This window comes from Anoplophora glabripennis, unplaced genomic scaffold (genome assembly GCF_000390285.2).
Source record: "Anoplophora glabripennis isolate ALB-LARVAE unplaced genomic scaffold, Agla_2.0 scaffold322, whole genome shotgun sequence".
NCBI classification, from domain to species: domain Eukaryota; kingdom Metazoa; phylum Arthropoda; class Insecta; order Coleoptera; family Cerambycidae; genus Anoplophora; species Anoplophora glabripennis.
In genome coordinates this window covers 443,754-467,495 of record NW_019416693.1, presented here as the reverse complement: position 1 = coordinate 467,495, position 23,742 = coordinate 443,754, and the positions used below count along the sequence as shown (strand labels likewise).

Here is a 23,742-nt window from a genome sequence, read left to right as displayed (position 1 = left end):
TCAGTGGGTAAAAGTACTGTGGAAAATACTGGTACGGCCCAAACAACTATTTTGTTTATGGCGTTGTTTAACATGACGAAATTTTATTTGAATGTTTGAACAACCCGCCAAACATAATTTGAGGACATGCACCTCTGTGGTCAAGACTTTAATATTTATCAGTGGATTTGTGCATGGTGAATGCATAAGCACATTTTTTATTATAACAAAAGCCAGAACGCGTGATAGTTTATTTGTCAGTTTTCGCAAAGCTTAACCTCTTCTAGGCAATAAATACTGACAACTACAAGTGGATTTTTAGAATCGCCAGATAAGATCATTAAAAACAATCTGAAAAACGTTTGTTACCAAAAGTAAAGTTTGCAAAACTTAGCTGGTGATCAAAACAAGTAAACCATAAAAATCCGAAAGCATTTTGAACATGTTAACTTAGTCCACTGGATTTTGAGTTAGCCATGATAAAGGAAAAATCAATATTTGATAAATATTCACAAAACTCATACAGAAAAGGCGTATAAATTCCAAGGCAGCAATAAATTGTTTAAGAAATAACGATAGAGACAGAAATACCGAGGTGCTAGGTATATAAATTCAAAAATAGTAACGCATTCTGATATTGCACAATATACACCATGTAATATCAAACGTGTTTAATGGGAGCATCTATGGGACAGATAAATTGAAGAGTCATTTACAGGCTTACTTTTAGGACAAAATATTCATTGTGAAAAAATTACTATGAATTTATAAATGTTCCTGAATATTACAGTACAGACCATAATATTTATAATTTACCATTAATACTATTGTAACAAAATTCGGCGTAGTGTGACTTGCTTATATAGAGCCTTCATAATTGATTACAAGTCACGTGAGCAGTAATTTTCTGTGGAACAGTAATTTTATTTTTTTATGTTGTCAAGTAAATTTTAGTAAAAATTAAAAATTATTAAAGTAATAAGATCAAGATTACATTTAAACACAACATTGTGCTTCACCGACTGTGATTGGTGTAATTTTTCACACAATTCTATTCAACCAATCAGCGGTCGCATTATCTCGAACGTAGGCGTAATGCTTTATTACTGCTCATTGTAAACGGATCATTAATATTGGTGACTCCAAGATTAAGGTATATTTCATTACCAGTACCAGTCGTGCAACGTTGGGTTACCTAAGCTCGGGGTACGCATGGCTATCAAGCATTTATGAATGCTCTGTACATTTGTTTACTTATTTGTTTGATGATGTTTCTAAAAATGTTTTCTTTCAATCATGTTCTTAGAAGCTTAGAGATTGTTCTGTACTGTTCTTAGAAACCCATGGAATGTTAGGGATACAGAGATAAATATATAACGGCTGGGCTGACGCGTGGGGGAGTTTTTTCAAGGTTAAGTTGGTATTTGTTATTGTGAATTGTCAAAGTTGTCAAAGTTTGTGTTAAATAAAGGAAATTTGGTACAATATTTTAATTTTCAATATATGTGTTTTGTAAGGTATAAATATGTATAGGTAATGTGTATTTTTTTATATACTCCTTAAATGTTACAATGTACAAAAAAAATGTTTCATTTTATTCAAAAATGAACCATTTCCAAAATATTCTTTCAAATTTAAATTCAAGTAAATGTACTCCCCCAATTTCAAATCGATTAAATTCACTGGAATCTCTAGAACAAGTAGTTCATTATGACATTTTGATCTAAAAAAATCCAAACAACAATTTGGTAAATAAAATCAAATAAAATAATTTTTAGTTATGTGCCCTGCTATGAATATTGATAACCAACACCAAATAATCCATTAAAAAGTTTGCAATTACTTACAATGTACAAAATTAATAAATAAATCATCATCATCATTATTAAATTCGTTCATCATTACCAACGATTCACGCTGTTCATTATTGCATTCTGAATAAAAAATTCATCGAATTCACCATTCTAAAGAAATGAAATTCTTACAAGGAAGAACTAAATATTTTTGTTTCGTCTTAACGTATCTTCTTTTACGTTGATTCCTTGTCCAGTAATGTAATCGAAAGTTGCATGAAAAACTTACTTGCTTAACGAATTAAAATTCTTATTGTGAAAATGAAATTACTCTCCATTCATAACAAACAAGGTATGTGAACTTTACGGTACGTATAAATTATCAAAGTCAAACTTTCACGCATTACTGCTGCGTAGATTATAAGATTACATAGGTGGAACATTATAATGAAGTCTAGAAATTAAAGTAGGCCTTGACCAGTTCATTACATCTGTGGAGTAATTTCTTCAAACATAATAATTACAAAATAATGGTTCAGTCAGTATTAAATTTTTAAACGAAACATTATATAGGTTTTCCATAAACATGTACATAGATACATACAAAGGGCTAAGCAGAATGAATTATACATTTTAAATTTGGTTACTTTAATTAGTGACTAAATTTTTATTCAAAAATCGACAAACAAAACGTTCTTGAGAAAACACGGAAATTTTATTTTTTTTAAATCCCATCATTTAAGTGAACCTCTCCACGTTTTTGGCACTCTTGAAGTCTAATATTAAAGTTTTGCATCAGCCCTGCCAACAGTTGAATTGGGATTGTTTTGATCTCCATCCGAATATTATTTTTCAGTCCATTCGAAGTTTGCGGTTGAGCAGAAAACACTTTTTACTTTAGGTAGCCCCATAAAAGGAAATCACAAGCAGTGATACCTGGCGACCGTTTCCGCCAGTTGAGATACCCAAAGAAAATGACGCTACCTGAAAACATTCTTCGCAGAATTGCCATGACAGTGTAGGAAATGGCCCCGTCTTTTTGAAACCATAGTAGTCGAATATCTACATCAATATTACGAAGTTGTTGTTCAAAGTTATGCAATACCTGCCGATAAGGTTGTGATGTAACAGTAACAGGCAAGTAATTTTCCTCAAAGGAGAACGGTAAAAAATTCGTAAAACTGATACTGTGCATCACACAGAAGCTTTTACGTTAAGAGGATTGTCCGTAACCCAATAACGAAAGTTCTGTTTATTAACATATCCTGAGAGATGAAATTGAGCTTCATCTAACATCAGCAAGCAATCAACGATATCCGGGTTTTCAGCATGTAACAATTCAAAATGCTCGCAAAAGTAAAAGCGTGTTCGAAAATCTTGTGGCACTTTTTGTACGATTTGAATTTTGTAAGTCTTTCTGAATGTGACGATAACTTTGATTTGAAATATTGAATGCTAATGCTAGGACTTCATAACACAACCCGATTTATCCTCTCACCTTTTCAAGATCTTCCTTTTAGTTATCTCTGGCACAAGAAGCAGTAGGCTACTGCGAATCTTGTTTACCCACTTTCTAATTCTTATTGGAGTCGGAACTGGATGTCGTAGATTTAAATGAAAGTAACGACTTAATAAACACTGGATGGTTACAATAATAGAACTGTTATTCTTAAAATAAATTTGACTACCGCTCTATATATTCACCATGGATTTGACAGTATACTATGGATGGAGCCAAATCAGACTTTTTGTGGATTGTAGCTGTTTTAACATGAACTGTACAACCGGCAGGCAGCGATTTGCTCTAGTAACGTGACCTAGAATAAAATCGCGCACCTTGATTTAAAGAAACTCTTTTTCTTATTAGGAAATTGACTTTTGTTGATAGTAACACTTCAATTAAAAAAACTACTGTCGAATCTATATGTAAAATACGCAATCACACTTAATACCACGTATATCCATTACGTGGTATTAAGTGTTACAAATCGTCCGTGATAAGCCTGCACATGCCCTAAGTCACATGACGCGATACTAGCTTCATCTCACTTTACATCTTTGCCCCTTAACCTCTCTCTCTACATTCCATCTGTCAAATCGATGATATTCACAACTAAACTGGCATTTCTCGAAAATCGCTTTGACAACTGCCTTCAACTTTTATCGCAAAAGCATGGTGACTTGATTTGAATTTGTAGCACGTGTATTATGAAACAAACTATATTTGAAAATGGATATTTCATTCTGCCTAATCCTGTATTTTAAGGGTGGATTTTAAAAGGGTTTTTACTAAGTGAAAGAAATTTTAGTAGATAATATTTCTCATTACCACCAGAAAAAGCTGAAATGAATAATCTTTATTACTTTTTTCAATAATACTTTTTTAATTATAAGAGTTTTAGAATATTATAACGCATAACTCGATTCATGTAGAAACTTTGCCGATTTTTTTTGTTGATCAAAACCAAAACTATTTGGAGAAAAGATAAAATTCCAGCTATTTCTTTCCTTTCATCTACCATTCATTTCATTCATCTACTGTACTGCATGATGTCAATTTGAAGTCGTTTATAATCTAATAATAATTATTCTGATAAAAAAAGCTAAATACTTGTGCGGCAGAAGGGACGGTGTATTATCATTCAGTAGATTGTATTTGAGCCTGGGATTAAAGGAAGTTTGCAGATTAGAAAATCCCATCAAAATAATATATTAGGTATAACAATTTTCATAGAAATGTCTATATGTCTATATATTTTTCTATATACAATATGTAACTCGCGCTGCGGATATCACATTTTTATTTTCACCCGCTTCATTAAAACATTTAAGTAGTATGAAAGCAGTAAGAATTTAAACGATTTTTAAAATAAAATCAGTCATAAAAACTTTCTCCAATATTTCTATGCGTGCAGTGTAATTATTTCAAAATAGACATCAAACTGTACTAATGTGGTAACAGAGTAATATAATACAGAAATATTGTAAAGCAATGTTTAGAAAAACCTAAAAATGTTATTGTTAACTGGAATAAAAAAGATCTTTGGATTTCTAACAAGCTGTGGATATAATTGGACTTATCACTAGTGCAAAATGTGGAGTATGCTGACACAAAGATGAATCTCCATACATATCCATCCCTGTACCTATTTAGTGAAAAGACACAGGGAAACTCTAACTTATTCTAGCTCGTAGTACGGTCCAGTAGTAAACTACCAAACCACTAGCGGCATGAAAAATGGGTCAAAAGAGATGGATGGTAGGTACTATTACCAGCCAACCGTATTTATGACAACAACAACAATAATAATAATAATAATAATAACANAAGTTTTGCTCTCCTGATTTTCGGCTTTAGCGTCATTATTGTATATATATTGAACTATAGTTTTTGAAAGTTTTATCACTTTTTGTTTATAATCGACATTTTTACAGCAACTTAAAAAAATTGGCGTTTTATACCGTTTTTTCAATCTCACGGATTTGTTATTGCAAATTTCGTAATCGGACCACAGCCATTTTGTAGCTATTATTATTACGAACAAAATCATCCCGCTGAGTTATTTAAAGAAAACTACTAAAAAAAATTTTTTTCACGATTAAATTATTAATAACTTTTTTTCCTGATAAAATACTTTGTCAGCACATTAGCCAGTTATTGTACTCATCATTTAAAGTAGTTATTTCCGGGTTATCAAGGTTTGACACACGCCGAACTTCTACCAACTAGACTATAAATCATATCAAAAATTCAGGCAAGTTGACCAAAATTTCGATTTAAAGGACTAACATACCTGATCGTTTATACTCTCATAATTGTACACAGGCAGTTCAAATATTCCATTTTCGTCCTTGGCTTCCTGGAATCTCTTCTTTCCATCCCAGGCGGAAGCTATCATCCCATTGACGCACATGTCAGCGGGTATGATGTTGGCGTACTTGTCCTGGTCGCAACGTACAACCCTTAGTATACCTAAACTGGCTGCGTAAAAGATCCCTGTGGCGCCATATAGATTGTTGCACCATCCCCTGATTGGTTCCTTGAATGTGGACAACACTGACAAAAAAAATTATTAGACACTAAAGCAGATGGGGATATATGCACGGTTTTTGCGCTTAGTGCTATTAAATGAGAGGGAGGAAATTGGAGATAGGGGTGAAAATGCACCACTTTCAGTTTGTCCCCCATTTCCTTCCACGCAACTTCATTTTTCTCGAAAATGGTACATGCTACCGAATTTCGACAAGTATACCTTTTTTGTGCTATCCTTTAGAGTTTACAGAACCGTTTAGAAATGTAATAAATTTTGACTTTTAACATAATTTTTTTTCGATTGTATCCCTCCAATCACCTGCATCGGCGACACTGCTTTTCGGAAACAAGCCGTTTGCACATTATTCTTAACGTTAATGTTTTTGTGAGAGTCAGTGTACCTATTGTAAGGGCTGGGTTGTTTTCCCCTTTTTTTCTGATCATTCTATGCAGCTGGTTGAATTTAACTGTAACAGCTCGATTACTGATAAAACTCGTTTTTATGAACGACGTGATTTTACGAACGATTTCAATATTCAGATTTTTAAATTTCACACTGCTAATGTGGGATGGAATGCTCTGATAGATAACGTGCTTGATAGCAATGATAAATTTGATAAGTTTTTTTCCCGTTTTTTGGAGATAGTTGATTTGTCTTTCCCCTTGGAATCGTTTCGTATTATTGGGAGGGGTAATGGACCCGAAACTAAACCTTGGATAACCCCCTCTGATTCGGGAACAGTGCCGTTTGTTGAAAGGTACTTATTTTGCCCTACAGACAGAAATATGGATCTGTACAAACAATTAAGTAAATCTCAAAAAAAAACTATTTGAGAGGTAAAAAGAAGTTACTATAGGGAATCAACTGCGTTAGCGCAGAATAAATCAAAGGCTGCTTGGAATGTGATAAAGGATAATGTAAATGTAAATAACCGCTCTAGTGTCCCTATCTTTTTTGTAGATGATCCTGTGCCTTTTGCGCAATCTGCGGAAGCTTTTAATTCATTTTTTCTAGACTCTGTTCGTGAAAGCCGTAACTCGGATGTAAATCATAACAATTATCTTTTTTCATCTCAGACAAGGTGGCTGAATCTTTTACTCTGTTACCACTTTCTCACGAGGAAATGGTCGAGGTGATAAATAGTGTTTCTATCAAGGATTCAGGGGGTTTTGATGGTATTCCTTGTTCTATCCTTAAGTTCATGACGTAAAGGAACCTCTTACTAAACTTGTAAATAGCTATTTTGAACAGGGTTCATTTCCACCTATTTTAAAACAGAGTTTGATCGTCCCTATTTGTAAAAAGGGGGAAAGTGATAAGATTTCGAATTATANCGGATGTAAATCATAACAATTATCTTTTTTCATCTCAGACAAGGTGGCTGAATCTTTTACTCTGTTACCACTTTCTCACGAGGAAATGGTCGAGGTGATAAATAGTGTTTCTATCAAGGATTCAGGGGGTTTTGATGGTATTCCTTGTTCTATCCTTAAGTTCATGACGTAAAGGAACCTCTTACTAAACTTGTAAATAGCTATTTTGAACAGGGTTCATTTCCACCTATTTTAAAACAGAGTTTGATCGTCCCTATTTGTAAAAAGGGGGAAAGTGATAAGATTTCGAATTATAGAGGTATCTCTTTGGTGTCGGTGTTTGCAAAGATATATGAGAAGGCTTTTGCAGAAAGTTTTTCTTGAGTGAGCACAAGTTGATTAGTAATTTCCAGTTTGGTTTCAGAGCTGGTTACTCAACGTTGGATGCTTTATTGACAATTTATGAACAGATTTTGGAAAGTTTTGAGTCCAAGCAGAGATCGGCTTGTTTCTATTTTGATTTAACGGGGGCTTTTGATACCGTAAGTAAACCATGACTTACTTCCTATAAAGCTTGAACATTGTGGGGTCAGGGGTACTCCCCTTGAGTGGTTGAGATCTTATTTGTCAAATCGACAGCAGAAAGTTATCGTCAAGGGTCCTGTTGGCCATTCTACATCGAGCAACAGAGTGGTTCCCTTGGGTGTTCCTCAGGGTAGCATTTTGGGACCTATTTTGTTTATCATTTTTATGAACGATCTTGGCAACTGTTTTTATCCAAATCAGGCTTCTCTCTATGCAGATGATTCCACAGCGGGTTTTCGGGCAAACAGCGATGATCAGTTGGCTCGTGAGGGTGGGAATTGTATTGATGTAATGAAAAGATATTGTGTGGCAAATGGACTGCCACTAAACTGCGCGAAAACTGTAATGATTTCTTTTTCAATTCATGACCCTAATAATAGTTTATATGCTGCCTTAAATGGGAGATCTCTTAGGGGTAATGATTGTGCGAAGTCTCTGGGAGTCACATTTGACAGGTGTCTTAACTGGCAGGCTTACATAGTGAACTTATGTAAGGGGCTATCCAAACATAACTTTGTCATGTGGAAGCTGAGGGAGTTTGTGAGTCTTGACATACTGAAGTTATATTACTACGGACAGGTTTACCCTATCCTAAGCTATTGTATCTTCTGATGGGGTAATGGTTCGGGTATTGACAATTTAATGATTGCGCAAAAACGAATCATTCGAACTATGCTGTTTAAAACAAGGCGTCATTCTTGTCGCCAATTATTTAAAGACTTGGGAGTCTTGACCGCAGTCTCAATGTATATTTTAGAGTGCGCGATGTACGTCAGGGTTCACATGTCTGAATTTACGCAGTTCGCTGATAGACATTTGACCTCAGAGATAGGCATGCTGTCGTGGTACCTAGACACAGATTGGCAAAGTCAGCTAATGGTCCTTTTATTATGGCACCTAAAATATATAACCTTCCAGTTAATATAAGAAATATTCAGATCATCCCGTCCTTCAAAAAGTCGTGTAGAGTGTTACTTTTGACAAAATCGTTCTACACGGTGCGTGAATTTTTTGAGTGTAGTTTTCTTTGATTGTTGTTTGTTATCTTGCATTGAGCAAATTGACTTTGTAGTAAATGATTGTGTCATTGTTATTTATTTGTTATATATTTGTATAAATTCTTATTGTGAATTTTATTGTATTTACTTGACGTTTTCCATGCATTGTATTATGTCTCAGGAGAAATAAAGCATATTATTATNTCTAAACTGCGCGAAAACTGTAATGATTTCTTTTTCAATTCATGACCCTAATAATAGTTTATATGTTGCCTTAAATGGAAGATCTCTTAGGGATAATGATTGTGTGAAGTCTCTGGGAGTCACATTTGACAGATGTCTAAACTGGCAGGCTCACATGGTGAACTTGTGTAAGGGGCTATCCAAACATAACTTTGTCATGTGGACGCTGAGGGAGTTTGTGAGTCTTGACATACTGAAGTTATATTACTACGGACAGGTTTACCCTATCCTAAGCTATTGTATCCTCTGTTGGGGTAATGGTTCGGGTATTGACAATTTAATGATTGCGCAAAAACGAATCATTCGAACTATGCTGTTTAAAACAAGGCGTCATTCTTGTCGCCAATTATTTAAAGACTTGGGAATCTTGACCGCAGTCTCAATGTATATTTTAGAGTGCGCGATGTACGTCAGGGTTCACATGTCTGAATTTACGCAGTTCGCTGATAGACATTTGACCTCAGAGATAGGCATGCTGTCGTGGTACCTAGACACAGATTGGCAGTCAGCTAATGGTCCTTTTATTATGGCACCTAAAATATATAACCTTCCAGTTAATATAAGAAATATTCAGATCATCCCGTCCTTCAAAAAGTCGTGTAGATTGTTACTTTTGACAAAATCGTTCTACACGGTGCGTGAATTTTTTGAGTGTAGTTTTCTTTGATTGTTGTTTGTTATCTTGTATTGAGCAAATTGACTTTGTAGTAAATGATTGTGTCATTGTTATTTATTTGTTAAATATTTGTATAAATTCTGATTGTGAATTTTATTGTATTTACTTGCCGTTTTCCATGCATTGTATTATGTCTCAGGAGAAATACAGCATATTATTATTATTATTAACGCACAGTTGATGTTTACTCGTGTAGAAATTTTGACATTTTTATCTTTAGCCGATTTAAAGATTGGATTACCTTGGATTTAAGGAAAACCATTTGGAAAGTAACAACTTCAACACACTGTATCTCGAAAACATAGCGTCTACGAAAAAAACTTTACATGAACTACCCCTATTATTTTTCCATGAGGAACTTGTACACAAGTTTTTTTTAAAATATGAACGGGACGCCCTGTATATATTAATATTTTTTAATTTTTCGTCGTTTTTAACATAATAATGATTATAAGAAGACCCTGCATCCATTTTAGGTTGCCAATTTCCAGCATTTAAAGCACGGTCTGTGGCGATAAGCTATATTGTCTGTGATAGGACGCAGAGGTTCAATTGAGTGGTTTCCCAGATCGCCAGATCTAATACCCTTGGACTTTTTTCTATGGGGACACTTATAGTCCAAAAATGTATACAGCACGCCTCTGCTTAAGGGGTAACTTCCAATACGTCAAAACTTACGCCATCACGTGTCCTCCTTGAAATGAAAATCGACGTGTCTCAGGTTTTTTTGTTTTTTTTTTCATTCCGATATTCGAGGTGGGAAGTTTTAATTGGAACACCCTGTAAAAAGCATTTTTCCTTCATTCGGCAATTTTTACATTCTTACCAATGGCAGGTCTGTAGACTACAGCAGGCAATCCTTGCATTTCTGTCTTTACGACATTTTCCGCTATCTGTTTCGTATAAGTATACGTGTTAGCATGTTTTCCTCTGAAACTGAAAATTAAACATTAAAAGTTGAATGTATTTTTTAATATTGATTATAATATTAAATTGATTTTATCAACCTAATTTTTGGGACAGCCCCGTATTCAGGGCGTCACAATTTTTTTTTGTATCGGCGCCTCTGCTAATAGGCAATAAGAAAATGAGTTCTAATTATTACAGTATTCCTATTACGTACTCTGATGACAACTTTTCTAGTAGGAAGCCCTCGATAGTCTCGCTCATAACTATCAGCTTGTGATAGTCGATGTTGGCTGGGCAGATCCTTTCCTCTATCACATCCTGGAAGCAGTTTGCATAAGCTGTGGACACATAAACGAACGACTTCAGGTGTGACATCTGTCGCGCAAGCAATGTCAGGTCTCTGGTCGCCCTGATGTTGGCAATCACGGCTGTTTTCAATTTTTCCTCGAAACGAACTGTCGCCGCTATATGAAAGACGATGCTCACCTGTGTTAAATACGATCATTAGATGTAGCAATATAATATCTATACTCCGCGGTCGAAATTATAGAGAGTGATTCATACATAATATAGAAACACTATTACCGTAAAGTGTACAAAACTTAAAATGATTTTTATAACGGTTCAATATTATTTGCTTATGTTAAATGATGTACCGCTCTCTTTGCACATCGATAGGATCTATAACAGTCATAGACTGAGTTACACTGAACGCAATTTATTTCCTATCTATGTCTATCGCACTTATTACAGATAGGGAAATGCTCTTTTTAGTGGGTGTAAACGGACGTACGTAGAATTCGAGTTAGCCGTAGTTAGAAACGTCAAACGATAAGCGCGCGCGAGGGTTTGCATATTCCGTGACTGTAGTAAATTTATAAATTAAAAAAATACAATCGGGTGGTTTTAAAACGTAGGAAGAATAATTAAAATGGATCAAAGTGCCGGTTGTAGCAAACGGTCTGTTGCTCATAAACGCCCTAACCTATGCGATGCGGAATTAATAATGGTAAAAAACGTGTATAAAGGAATTCGGTCGCGAAATTCTAATACAAGTGTAAGTGAAGCTGTTGATATGTGTAGTTCGTTGACAAAAGTATCCGTTGCTACTGTTTATCGTGCCATAAAAAATAGTGTAGAAGTGAATCCAAAGGAGAAAAAAGTGGAAACACGAGGGAGGAAGAAAATAGAAGTCGACGTTGACGTGAAATACTCCATACGTAGGAAAATTCATGGATTGTTGTTTAGAAATGAAATACCAACGATAAAGAGAATTCAAGCTGCAGTAGCTGAAGATGAGGATATTCCTAATTTCTCTGATAAGGTTCTTAGAAGAATAATGCGTGACATGAATTTTCGATATTTGAAACGGAATCGGAATAGTATGCTCGTTGAAAAAGACGAAATTGTGGTATGGCGAAGATTAGAAAAAATAAGAGAACTTCGTGCATCTGGTAAGAAGATATATTACATGGATGAAACATGGGTAAACGAAGGTCATACTGTATCAAAAGTTTGGCAGGATGGTAATGTTAAGAGTAAGAGACAAGCATTTTTAGATGGATTTTCTAGGATTAAAAGCACCTTCTGGAAAAGGACGAAGATTGATTATAACACATATTGGAAGCGATACGGGATATTTAGAAAATGGTTTGCATGTATTTGAGTCACGAAAAACGGGAGATTATCATGAAGATATGAACAGCGACGTGTTTGAAAAATGGTTTGAATATGTTTTATCATATCTGGAGCCAGGAGCAGTTGTTGTGATGGATAACGCACCTTATCATAGTAGAAGGGTTGAAATGTTACCGACATCAGCATGGAGAAAAGAAAATATTATGGACTGGTTACAAGTACAATTATTAAAAATTGCCCAAAGAGAAAAAGGTCAATACATTAAGTATGTAGTGGATGAGATGGCCAAAGATCGAGGAATTCGTGTACTCCGTTTACCGCCATACCACTGTGAATTAAACCCAATTGAGTTGGTTTGGGCACAAATAAAGAATGAAATCGCACGAAAAAACACCACCTTTAAAATAAACGACGTGAAATTATTATTACAGGATGCTATTAATCACGTCACTGCTTAAACATGGTGTAAGTGTATTGGACATGCACAGAAAGAGGAACAACGTATGTGGGATCTTGATACAACGGTAGAAGTGTTCATAGAACCAGTCATTATTCATTTGGGTGAAGATGATTCTAGTGATAGTGATAGCAACAATGATATGTGAAATATATAATGTGAATAATGTGATATGTAAGTATTTAAATATATTAATAGTGAAGTGATTATGTGGCAGTGAAGTGAAAGTGTGACAGTGATAATATTCGTGAGATAATTATTATAAAATATGTAAGTACCTACTTAAATAGATATATTAATAGTAAACATTACAATATTTTGCGGCGGCGTAAGCCAGGTGGTGGTGGGTTATCGATGCCCAATAGGGCATCGTTTTATAGAAAACACTTAAAATTTAAAAACTAAATGTTACTAAAATATTATAAGTTTTCTCGATAAAACCTCTAAAAATAATAGATGTTATGTTTTATTACATTTTTTCCATATTTTCTACATCTTGTTGCCTTTTACGTATACACGCCTACGGATGAATCACTCTCTATAATTTCGACCGCGGAATATAGGCAATTAAAATTACAAGAGAAGAGACTCATTAAAATACATTAGACCACAGACCACCTAGACTGGCTTATAGAGCGAATTGAAAACGTGAAAACACTTAGGAGCCTGATTTGGAGCCCAGCGCTCAGTTGTGTCCTAGCATTTGACGTATACGCATCGCTGTGATTTCGATAAATAGACGTATTATCATGGTTAAGTGTATTGTAAAACGTATAAATAGAAGTGATCGAGTTGGTCAAGAGAGGCGAAAAGTTTCCTTCTTTAGGTAAGTAAAAAAAAAGGAATATATAAAAGGTAAATATGTACGCTATTTTTCGGTTGACGTCAAAAGTTTCCAGGGTTAGCTCTTAAATTTTGTTCTCCCATATAGTGTAGTGATTAACGTGATATTGTTATTATAACATAATGATTGAATTACTGTAAAATATTTTTAGTAATTATTTGCTTTATGTGTCTCAAATTGTTATGAAATTTTACTAATTCCCGTCATTTCGAGATAGCTGAAAATTAATTAGGTAAATATTTTGTTTCAATTGAAAAAATCGCAAACAAAACTAATTTCAGATTCATATTCAGCACCCTGGAAAAGGAGAGTTGGCAAAATATGATTAGAAAAGTCAGAGAGTTTTGTGACAAAAAAAAAAATAATTAAGTACGCTTTTGTTTTTCAAACCTAATATTTAAATTTTTACAGATCTCCAAGGAATGTTGACATAAAACGAAGATGGGTGAAGGCTATTAAAATAACAGGACTGGACACTGCAAGTACATTATAGTATATATTGGCGGTTTCGTAATAACAAATTCTTTAATAAAGCCAATAAAATGTGAAGACTGTGTAAATAGTTTAATGTCAAATACACATTATTCGTAGTCAATTAATTTTTATTAAAGATCGTGGTTGTTTGACGTATCCATCTCGAGATGTCGTAGTAATATGTCAAGAAACAGAAAAATTAATAAAAATTTTTAATAATTATGAAAGCAGAACACCCAGGCTACAGAAAAATAAAATTGTTTATCATGTATTAAAAACTTTCTGAATGTGAACATATTTGAAAATTTGCATGAACATCAATTTGATAATTTGCCTAACAATTGTATTAGAACTTGTAAGTGCTGAATGTGAAGAGTATATCGATGTACGAATAAATCCTGAAGTCAAATTATTTAATTCGGTAAAATCTACGAAAAGGCAAATATTAAATAAATTAATATTATTTAGTGGACAATAAATATATTTAAATTATTTTGTAGTTTTATTTAATATGACACTAAAATATACTATTTACTGAATTACAAACTTAAAATTGAATATTTGTCATAAGATGCAATATAATGTTTAATATGTAATAGAAATATTACTTAATCTGGATCTGCTTAAAGATGCGCGCGATCAGATTGCCTTCCACACTCCACTTCCCTGGATTTTGCATTCACTGGTACCCGTGCAACGTGCATTGAAATTAGATACGGCCAGTCTAGGTGGTCTGTGCATTAGACCTTCCTAACATCTCGGCAATAACTCCTTGTTCTGCCACCAATCGTAGATGGTTTTTATTCAACTGTTGCATTTTGATCTTGTTAAAAATGTCAGTTTCTTTACTTACATGTCATTGTAGAGTACATAATTAATCTTTTACAAATATGTGCAGTAGGGTGGCCCAAAAAAAAAAAACGAATATTTTTTTCCGTGTCTCTTGAGAAAATATGTTAGTTTATTATGTTTTAAGAGCCACCTCAAAAAATCTGCTCATAAAAAATTTTTTTAGAGATCGCTCAAGATTTTTAAAAATTTCCAAAATCGTCAAAAATTATTTTTTTTTCTCGTTATTTTATTATTTTCTAGGTTAAAAAAAATCTCGATTCTGAAAATTTCAAATCGATATTTTTATTTCAAAAGGTCACTCATAATTATTTTAACATTCAAAGTAGTGTATCTAAAAGATTATCGAGCGACCTAAAAATAAATATCAACGAAATAATAATTTTTTTTTATTGAATTCGATGACCAAAAGAATAGAAATAAATCACGAGCCACTTAAATTTTAAAAAATTAAAAAATTATAAATTTTTGATACTCGCAGTGCGGTAGTAAATTTTGCTTCGAGAAATTTTTTAAGTGTCTCGTGATTTATTTCTATTCTTTTCATCAAATTCAATAAAAAAAATATTAATTCGTTAATATTTATTTCTAGAGGTCGCTCGAAAACATTTTAGGTACACTACTTTGAAAGTTAAAATAATTATGAGTGACCTTTAGAAATTAAAATATCGATTTGAAATTTTCAGAATAGAGATTTTTTTCAACCTAGAAAATGATAAAATAACGAGAAAAAAGTTTAAAAAAAATCAATTTTTGACGATTTTGGAAATTTTTTAAAAATCTTGAGTGACCTCTAAAAAATTTTTTCTGGACTGATTTTTTGAGGGGGCATGATAAACTAACATATTTTTACAAGAAACACAAAAAAAGTATATTTTTTTCATATAACATTTTTAACTTTTTAATTTTTTTAATGGAACACCCTTTATATTATTCGATTATTAGAATCTCTGCTTCTTTTTTTAGAAACGTGTTTAGGCGGGTATGTGTAGGTTGGACTACGGCTACATTTTAAAAATACTGAAATATACAGGGTGTCTAGGAAAAGCGTACCATATCAAAGTTATGTATTTTTAAATGGAACACCCTGCATTTTACTGTATTTTTGAAAACACCGTAAAAAAATAGGTGAAGTTTATTAAAGGTTCTGCATACCTAGGATTTATTGTTTGTGAGATATTTAATTTTAGTGAAAATGAAGGCTTAGCGTAGAAATTTAATATTGGCAATAAAAAATAATTTTAATTATTATATTTTTCGTCACTTAGTATTGTACAGGGTGTTCAAAAAACTGCTGGACACTTTTTTCAACTTTAAACAGCAATAACTTGGTTGTTTTAGATGGGATACCCAGTATATTTTTACTTTGGGAGTTAGGAAATTTAAAACTCTTTGAAACTGTGTATAGGTTCCCTACATCTATCTCTAACGGTATTGGAGATATTTGTGCCGTTTCGTTTTTTATCGAATTTGTAAGATGTATTCACATGTCTTTATCGAGGTCTTTATTGAATTTGTAATATCATGACAATATTCAAGAAAGTTTTCTAATAAAAAATATTTTTTATAAGCAGAATAATTATAAAAAGTTATTAATTTTGTATAAATATGTTTGTTGTACGTAACTGAATTAAATTAAGAACAACATAAAAAATACTTATTAAAGCTAATTTTACTTAAAAAACAAAGAAAAATTTTAATTGATGATCGAATTGATAACCATTCTCTTGAATACATCTTATTCTATCTTCAAATGATATTCTCACATTCCTTAGAATTGTGGCAAATGCATCTCTAATCCTTCCCTTTATATCCTCGTAAGAAGTAGATGGTACACTTTGTACAAGATTTTTTATATGGCCCGAAACAGAGAAGTCCATTACGGTGAGGTCTGCACACCTACGTGGCCACTGACATGCACATTCCTACTTATCCATTTATTACTAAATTTTCGATTTAAATAATTTCTCACTGAATATGAAATATTTGCAGGTGCGCCATATAATTGCATCCTCAGTTTTCTCCTTATATTTAAAGAGACGTCATCGAGAAGAACCTAAACCAATTCAATAAAGTCCTCGATGAAGACACGTGGATACATCTTACAAAAAAATTCGAGATAAAAAACTAAAGGCTCAAATATCTCCAAAACCGTTAGAGATAGATATAGGGAACCTATACACAGTTTGAAAGAGTTTTTAATTCCCTAACTCCCAAAGTAAAAATATACTGTCCCTTTTAAAGTAGCCAAGTTATTTTTGTTTAAAGTTGAGAGGATTATCCAGGGGTTTTTTGAACACCCTTTATAATACTAAGTGACGACAAACATAATAATTTATAACTTCAAGGATTTAAAATGCGCTCTCCAAAGCTGCTTCCTTAAAATAATTTTTTTATTGCTAATATTAAATTTCTACGCTAAACCTGCATTTTCTCTAAAATTGAAATATCTCACAAACAATAAGTCCTAGGTATGCACAACCTTTAATAAAGTTCACCTATTTTTTATGGTGCTTTCAAAAATGCAGGAAAATACCGGATGTTCCATTGAAAAAAACATAAGTTTGGAAGACCCGTTATAATTTCAATTTTCATAAACTCATTAAACTCATAGAAAGATTCCCTAAAAAACTCAAAAAATAAAAAAGTAAAGGGGGTAAAATGTTATATAAATAACCCTGTACACGTCACGTTATGTGAAAACAAAGTACGGACCTGGATTGTACGATTTACCCTCGGACCTCTGAACAAAACAATTTTACGTCTATAACACTTTATTTGACTGCCCCCTTGCCTCCCTTAAAAGTAACGTAAGAGAAGCATAAACTTACCCCATCTATCAGCACCTTCTTGTCCTCGTCGCTAAGCCCTAGATCCGGAAGGTTGCAGTCACCCTCCATCGCCACAACTTTCTGTCGGAAACCTGGGCAAGCCTTCTTCATCCTGCTAAACACGTGATCGTCGAATATTTCCTGCAACCTCACGTCTATATCTTTCCCCTTCTTCTGTCTCATGAGGACGTAAATAGTGGACACAGGGCATGACCTTAGGAGTTTTTCAACGAGGATTTGCCCGATGAACCCAGTAAAACCCGTCACAAAGACCTTGGCGTCCTTGTAGAACTCTTGGATCGGCGTTAGGTTCGATTCGTCGATGTCTATCCTGTCGTCTACGTGATGGAGTTTTTGGATAATGATAGACTCTGGAAAACCAGGGAAGAAAGTAACAGCTTTACTCCCAGAAAGTGTAGTTCCTAGATTATCTATTATGTTTAAACCTAAATATGATTGAACAACTGGGAAATTTAAAGATAGCAGACACATTACCTAGAGCAGGGATGCACATACCGCGGCTCGCGTGCCGCATGCGGCCCGCTGTCGATGTTTATGCGGCCCGCCAACGAATTTTAAAAGTATTCTACTTGCCGCGTTCCGGTCCAAGCATATTATTACGAGACTAGAAATCTGTCGCATCAACTAGATTACAGATTCGCGTAACACGTCAATCCCCGAACAAAATGGATGGTTTTCGATGTTTGGTAACTCGTATAAATACGACGCATTGCCGGCTACCGGGACCGGGGCAGTTAAGTTTTGACTACGGATAAGCGAACGTTATACTGTTTGAGGACTGTAATCTGTGACGAGTAAATATTTCGTCGTTCGAACTTGGCTTTTACCGACTGTAACATATAATATTAATTTTGATATGGATAAACCAGGCCCCAGTAAGAAACGTAGTCGTAAGGTTGAAGATGAAAATCGACAGTTTCATGATATTTGGACCGAAAAATACTTTTTTATTTCATCGCATAACAAAATTGTCTGTTTAATATGCAAGAGTAGTGTTTCTATTCCGAAGGAATATAATGTGAAAAGGCACTATGAAACCCAGCATCCAACTTTTACCAAATTAACTGGCGAAAATCGAACGCAAAGAATTTCCACTTTACAACGGGAACTAATAGGCCAGCAATCTATGTTTACAAAACCAATTCAAGATGCTGAAACAGCCACTGAAGTTAGCTTTGAAATATCTCGAATAATAGCGAAAACTTGTCGGCCTTTTAAAGATGGTGAGTTTGTTAAGCAATGTTTGGATATCGCCGCAAAAAAAATTTGTCCGGAAAATGTAAAGAAGTTTGAAAAAATTCAGTTAAATCGGATGACTGTTCAAAGAAGAATTACCGCATTAGCAGATAATATAGAAGAGCAATTAGCTACGAAATCGAGAAGTTTTGAGTATTTTTCTATAGCGCTCGACGAATCTACAGATATAAGTTCAACTGCTCAACTATTAATATTTTTACGAGGTGTAACGCAAAATTTTGAAGTGAGTGAAGAACTGATTGGTATGAGTTCTTTGACAAGTCAAACCAGGGGAAGTGACATGCTCAAAGCTCTTCTAGAAAAATGTTCTATAATGGATTTGGATTTAACGAAAATATCTGGAATTACAACTGACGGAGCACCTTCAATGGTTGGAAGTACATCTGGGATAGTAACTCTGTTAAAAACATATTTACAAACTAAAAACATAAATACCAAGGAATTAATGCAGTTTCATTGTATTATACATCAAGAGGCCCTCTGTTCAAAATTATTGGGATTTGAAAATGTTATGAAAGTTGTAGTACCTACCGTAAACTTTATAAAATCACGAGGTCTCAATCACCGACAATTCAAACAATTTCTCGAGGATATTGAAAGCGAATATGGTGATCTCCTGTTTTACACTGAAGTAAGGTGGCTAAGTCGTGGGTTGACACTACAGCGATTTCTTAACTTGATTGAAGAAATCCAACTATTTCTGGCGGAAAAGAAAAACGACGTCCCCGAACTCGACAACCCTGATTGGCTGTGTGACTTAGCGTTTCTTGTAGACATCACAAATCACTTGAATGTCTTAAATACGCGACTCCAAGGCAAAGATCAATTGATTTCGCAGCTATACTCTCATGTTTCGTCCTTTCAATGCAAATTGAGTCTTTTCAGGACACAAATCAATTCAGCCAATTACGGCCATTTTCCGAACTACAAAAAAATTATGGAGAAGTTCAATAAAACTGACGTCAATTTCGCTCATGTTGAAAAAATTGATATTTTGATACAAGCTTTTGAAAATCGTTTTGTAGACTTCAAAAAAGTTAAACCGCTATTGGACATTTTCAGCAATCCTTTCAACATTTCACCCGAAAATGCGCCGGAATTAATGCAGCTGGAATTAATAGACATGCAAAATGATGATAATTTAAGAAACAAATTTAATGAAGGTAATTTACTCAACTTCTACCGTTGCGTTGATAAAAACGCTTATAAAGAGTTGCGAATAAATGCATTGAAATGCGCAAGCTTATTTGGATCGACGTATATTTGTGAACAAACGTTTTCAGTGATGAAACTTAACAAAACGAAAAACCGAAACCGTCTGGCAAATGAAAATTTGGAAGCAATTATACGTGTGGCTACAAGTAATGTGGAGCCAAATATAAAAAAACTTGTTAGTTCAATGCAATGTCATGCATCAAAATAATAAAACATGAAATATTACATTGTAATGATTACATAATTATTACAACAAACATTTTTGAAGGTTATTTTATTTTTATCATTGTATTTCATACTATTTTGAAATTATTCAAACCAAATTTGGATAATAAAGCAAAGTAGGTAAGTAGGATATGGTCAATAGTCATGGATATTCTGTCAAACAGTAATCGCCATACTGCTAATTGAGTTTATTTGTGATTGTTCGAGGTTCAATTTGCTGAAAACTCTGTAAAAATGGAATCTAATGAAGATTTAGGTGTACCTTAGGAGATACTGAAGTGTGCGAAAGAAGTTTCTTTGAATCTTCTCCAAAAGAAATCTCGAGAAATTTATGAGTGTGTCTACCAACGTTTTATGGACTGGTGCAAAGAAAATAACATTAAGTTGTATTCAGAAAATGTATTGATGGTGCATTTCTCAAGCTTAGCAAATAAAATGGAGCCATCAACGCTTTGGTCACAATATTCAATGTTGTGGTCAACGTTGGATATAAAGAAGGGAATTGATATAAGCAAATATTCAAGGTTACGTGCTTTTCTCAAGAGAAAATGAGGGATATGTACCGAAAAAATCGCAAGTATTTACAAAGGAACAAGTTGATTGCTTTTGTAATCGTGCACCTGACAATTTATATTTGATGATGAAAGTAAACGCTTTAAAAATAAAAGAAGAAATTTTTTTAAAAAGCTTTTTTATGGGTCGTTTTAATATTGGGGGTTGCAGGCGCATGCCGTTCTGATGAATTAGTCAATTTAACAATTGATCATGATCAGGGAGGATCTGTCGAAATATCTCTCTCCTAGCTCCTAGGATTAAAAGTGAATACTTTTGTTGCTAAGATACCATTTTCTTTCTCAGTAAAGAAAATGTCGACCTTAGAGACTTCTGACAGTCAAAAATTGACATAGTTTTGTGACGGTTGAAGGAAAATATGATTTTTTGCCATTTTCAGCTAATTTTTTTGCGTTCTTTTGCAAAATTTATGGGAGACAACGGTAATAAACTTCAGACTCGCTTCAGCGTATTAAAATACATAAGAAAAACACTTGATCAAGGTCAGAAAAAAATGTTTTAGTATTTGATACTTTGTCCAGTGCTTATCCCGAAGGAAAAGTATCTATAAATAAGCATAAAGTCGATGCTGTCAAGAAGTTATTGAAATATATCCCAGAACGAAATGAACAGCATAAACTTTTTTATGAAGCTTGTCTTACATGGCCCACAAATTTGGAAGAAGATAATATTTAGATAATTAGTTGAAATAATAGTGTATTTTGTTATTAATAAACCTGTTCTGAAAGTAATAATAACTATTATTTAAGTTTATTTTTAATTATAGCAGTTAGGTTTTAAAAGGAACTAACTCCACTACTGTTTTTTAATATATTTTTAAAAAAACATAAAAGAATAAATTAAACATTATATAAAAATTATCCCACATATATTTGCTTTCAATCTATCATAATAATATTTTATTCTAAATTCAAATCTAGCTTTAGTTTAGCTTTTTGTAATTTCCCAACATTTTGGTACTTTGGAGTCAATTCCTTTTAAAACTCAGCAATTCAATTGAATAATTTTAACTATTTACTAGATATTGCTGGTGTAAGTCATCATTAGGTAAAAAATGTTGTAAAAATATTTTAAATATGCAATTAAAGTGTAACTTACCCATGATTAGAACTTAGTTATGTTATTCGAAACGGCTTCTCATCACCAGATGATGACTGTTTATAATGTAGGTATGTACATTTCCTATTAGATTAAATTTGCATTGTGTGTGATGTATTAATAAATTGATATTTATTTTCATTCTACTAGAAAGGAATTTACATGAATTTATGAATAAGGAAATTGTACCAGGAAGATGAAAAAAAGATATGTATTTACGCCAGCAGTGTGACGAACGTTCTGATCTACAACGGACAATTTCCAATTTCTGACACATGTAGTTAACGTAAGGATAAAATCAAAATATGAACGAGTCTGAGCTTTTTCCTTCAAATACGAAACTTGAGGATCTGTAGAAATTACTATTTTTGTACTCTCTTAGTTATCTTGGAATATATTACATCTTGTCCATTGTATTTTAATCATGAAGTAAAATTTAAAATTCTACTTTTCACCTCGTATACACGCATATCATTTATGCAAGACATATGCATTTATCGACCAGAGAATACTGCGAAATTTCACAATGGAAAAAACCTTTCAGCTTATGTAATCAACGAAGAAACTGACGTTTGAAAATCTGGCACAGCAAGTTCAAGATATTTTATTACATGAAAAGTTCAAATGGTCATTTTAGATGAAAAAACCGCGGAGTGCTATTAAATTAGAGGGTGGAAATTGGAGATGGACAGTTTTTTAATTGTAGCTCGAAAACGAAGCAAAATTTTGCTATAGCTCATAGGAAAAATTATTTAGAGAATTGAATTTTCCATCGAAATAGCTTATTTAAAAAATTTAAAAGGAAAATTTTATGCAAAATAATCGTTAATAAACAATTTGAAAAAAAAAACAAAAAATTCGATTTTTTTTACTTTTTTACCTCTAGTTTCTCTTTGAGTAAAGATAGGTATAGGCATTGCTTCATTAAAAAAGTAGATAAAATTTCCTTCAAAATAAGAGGTTGTAAAGTATTTTTGGATGAAAATTGACTGAAATATGGCCGCTGAAACTTCGCCAATTTTTCGATTTTATACGTTTTAATACTCATTTTTTACAAAAAAGGAAGGAAATAAGACGTTCAAGGATTTTAATCACATGACTTGTTCAAAGGATCATTGAAAATGGAAAAACCGCGGGGTGCTATTAAATTAGAGGGTTGAAATTGAAGATAGGGGTGAAAATGCACTTTTACAGTTTTTTAAATATAGCACGAAAACGAAGCAAAATTTCGGTATAGTTCATAGGAAACATTTTGTAGAGAATTGAATTTCACATCGATGTGGCTTATTTAAAAAATCTAAAAGAAAAATTTTATGCAAAGAATCGTTAATAAACAATTTTAAGAAAAGCAAAAAATAAGATTTTTTGATTTTTTTTACTTTTTCGACTCTATTTTTTTAGTAAGTAGAAGTAGGCAAAGAAAATTGCTGTAGAAAAAAACTAGATGAAATTCCCTTGAAAATGATGCGTTTACAAATTTTTTTGGACTAATATTGACTGAGATATAACCGGTCAAACTTAAATATTTTTTAAATTTTCGTCTTTTTTAACATAATAATGATTATAATTCCCAAATAAATCTCTTTCAATATGCAAATTACTGAGACAGGTTCTAGAGTGGGATCTTTATTTTCAAATTAAAAAAAATATATATTTTAATTTTTTACAGATAATGAATTAAACCAAATTATAGAAGTAAGTCACGATAACTAATTACTAAAAATACCATA

At 33.1% G+C, this 23,742-nt stretch overlaps 1 protein-coding gene across 1 annotated transcript; it reads right to left on the bottom strand.

Annotated features, from left to right (window-relative positions):
* Nucleotides 1-5,491: 5,491 nt before the first annotated feature.
* LOC108910183 (fatty acyl-CoA reductase wat-like) lies at nucleotides 5,492-22,108 on the bottom strand. Its single transcript, XM_018714724.1, has 6 exons — nucleotides 22,013-22,108; nucleotides 17,624-17,994; nucleotides 10,745-11,016; nucleotides 10,448-10,557; nucleotides 5,567-5,829; nucleotides 5,492-5,503 (listed from the first exon to the last, which is right to left on the bottom strand). The coding sequence occupies exons 1-6, from the start codon at nucleotides 22,014-22,016 to the stop codon at nucleotides 5,492-5,494; spliced, it is 1,032 nt and encodes a 343-aa protein (XP_018570240.1). The 5' UTR covers nucleotides 22,017-22,108.
* Nucleotides 22,109-23,742: the final 1,634 nt, after the last annotated feature.

Excerpts from the sequence above, each read along its gene's own strand:
- LOC108910183 (XM_018714724.1), bottom strand. Across the intron at positions 10,558-10,744 it reads CTAGAAAAGTTGTCATCAGA|TTTCAGAGGAAAACATGCTA; the intron begins GTACGTAATAGG and ends TTTAATTTTCAG. Across the intron at positions 5,830-10,447 it reads AGTCTACAGACCTGCCATTG|TGTTGTCCACATTCAAGGAA; the intron begins GTAAGAATGTAA and ends TTTTTTTGTCAG.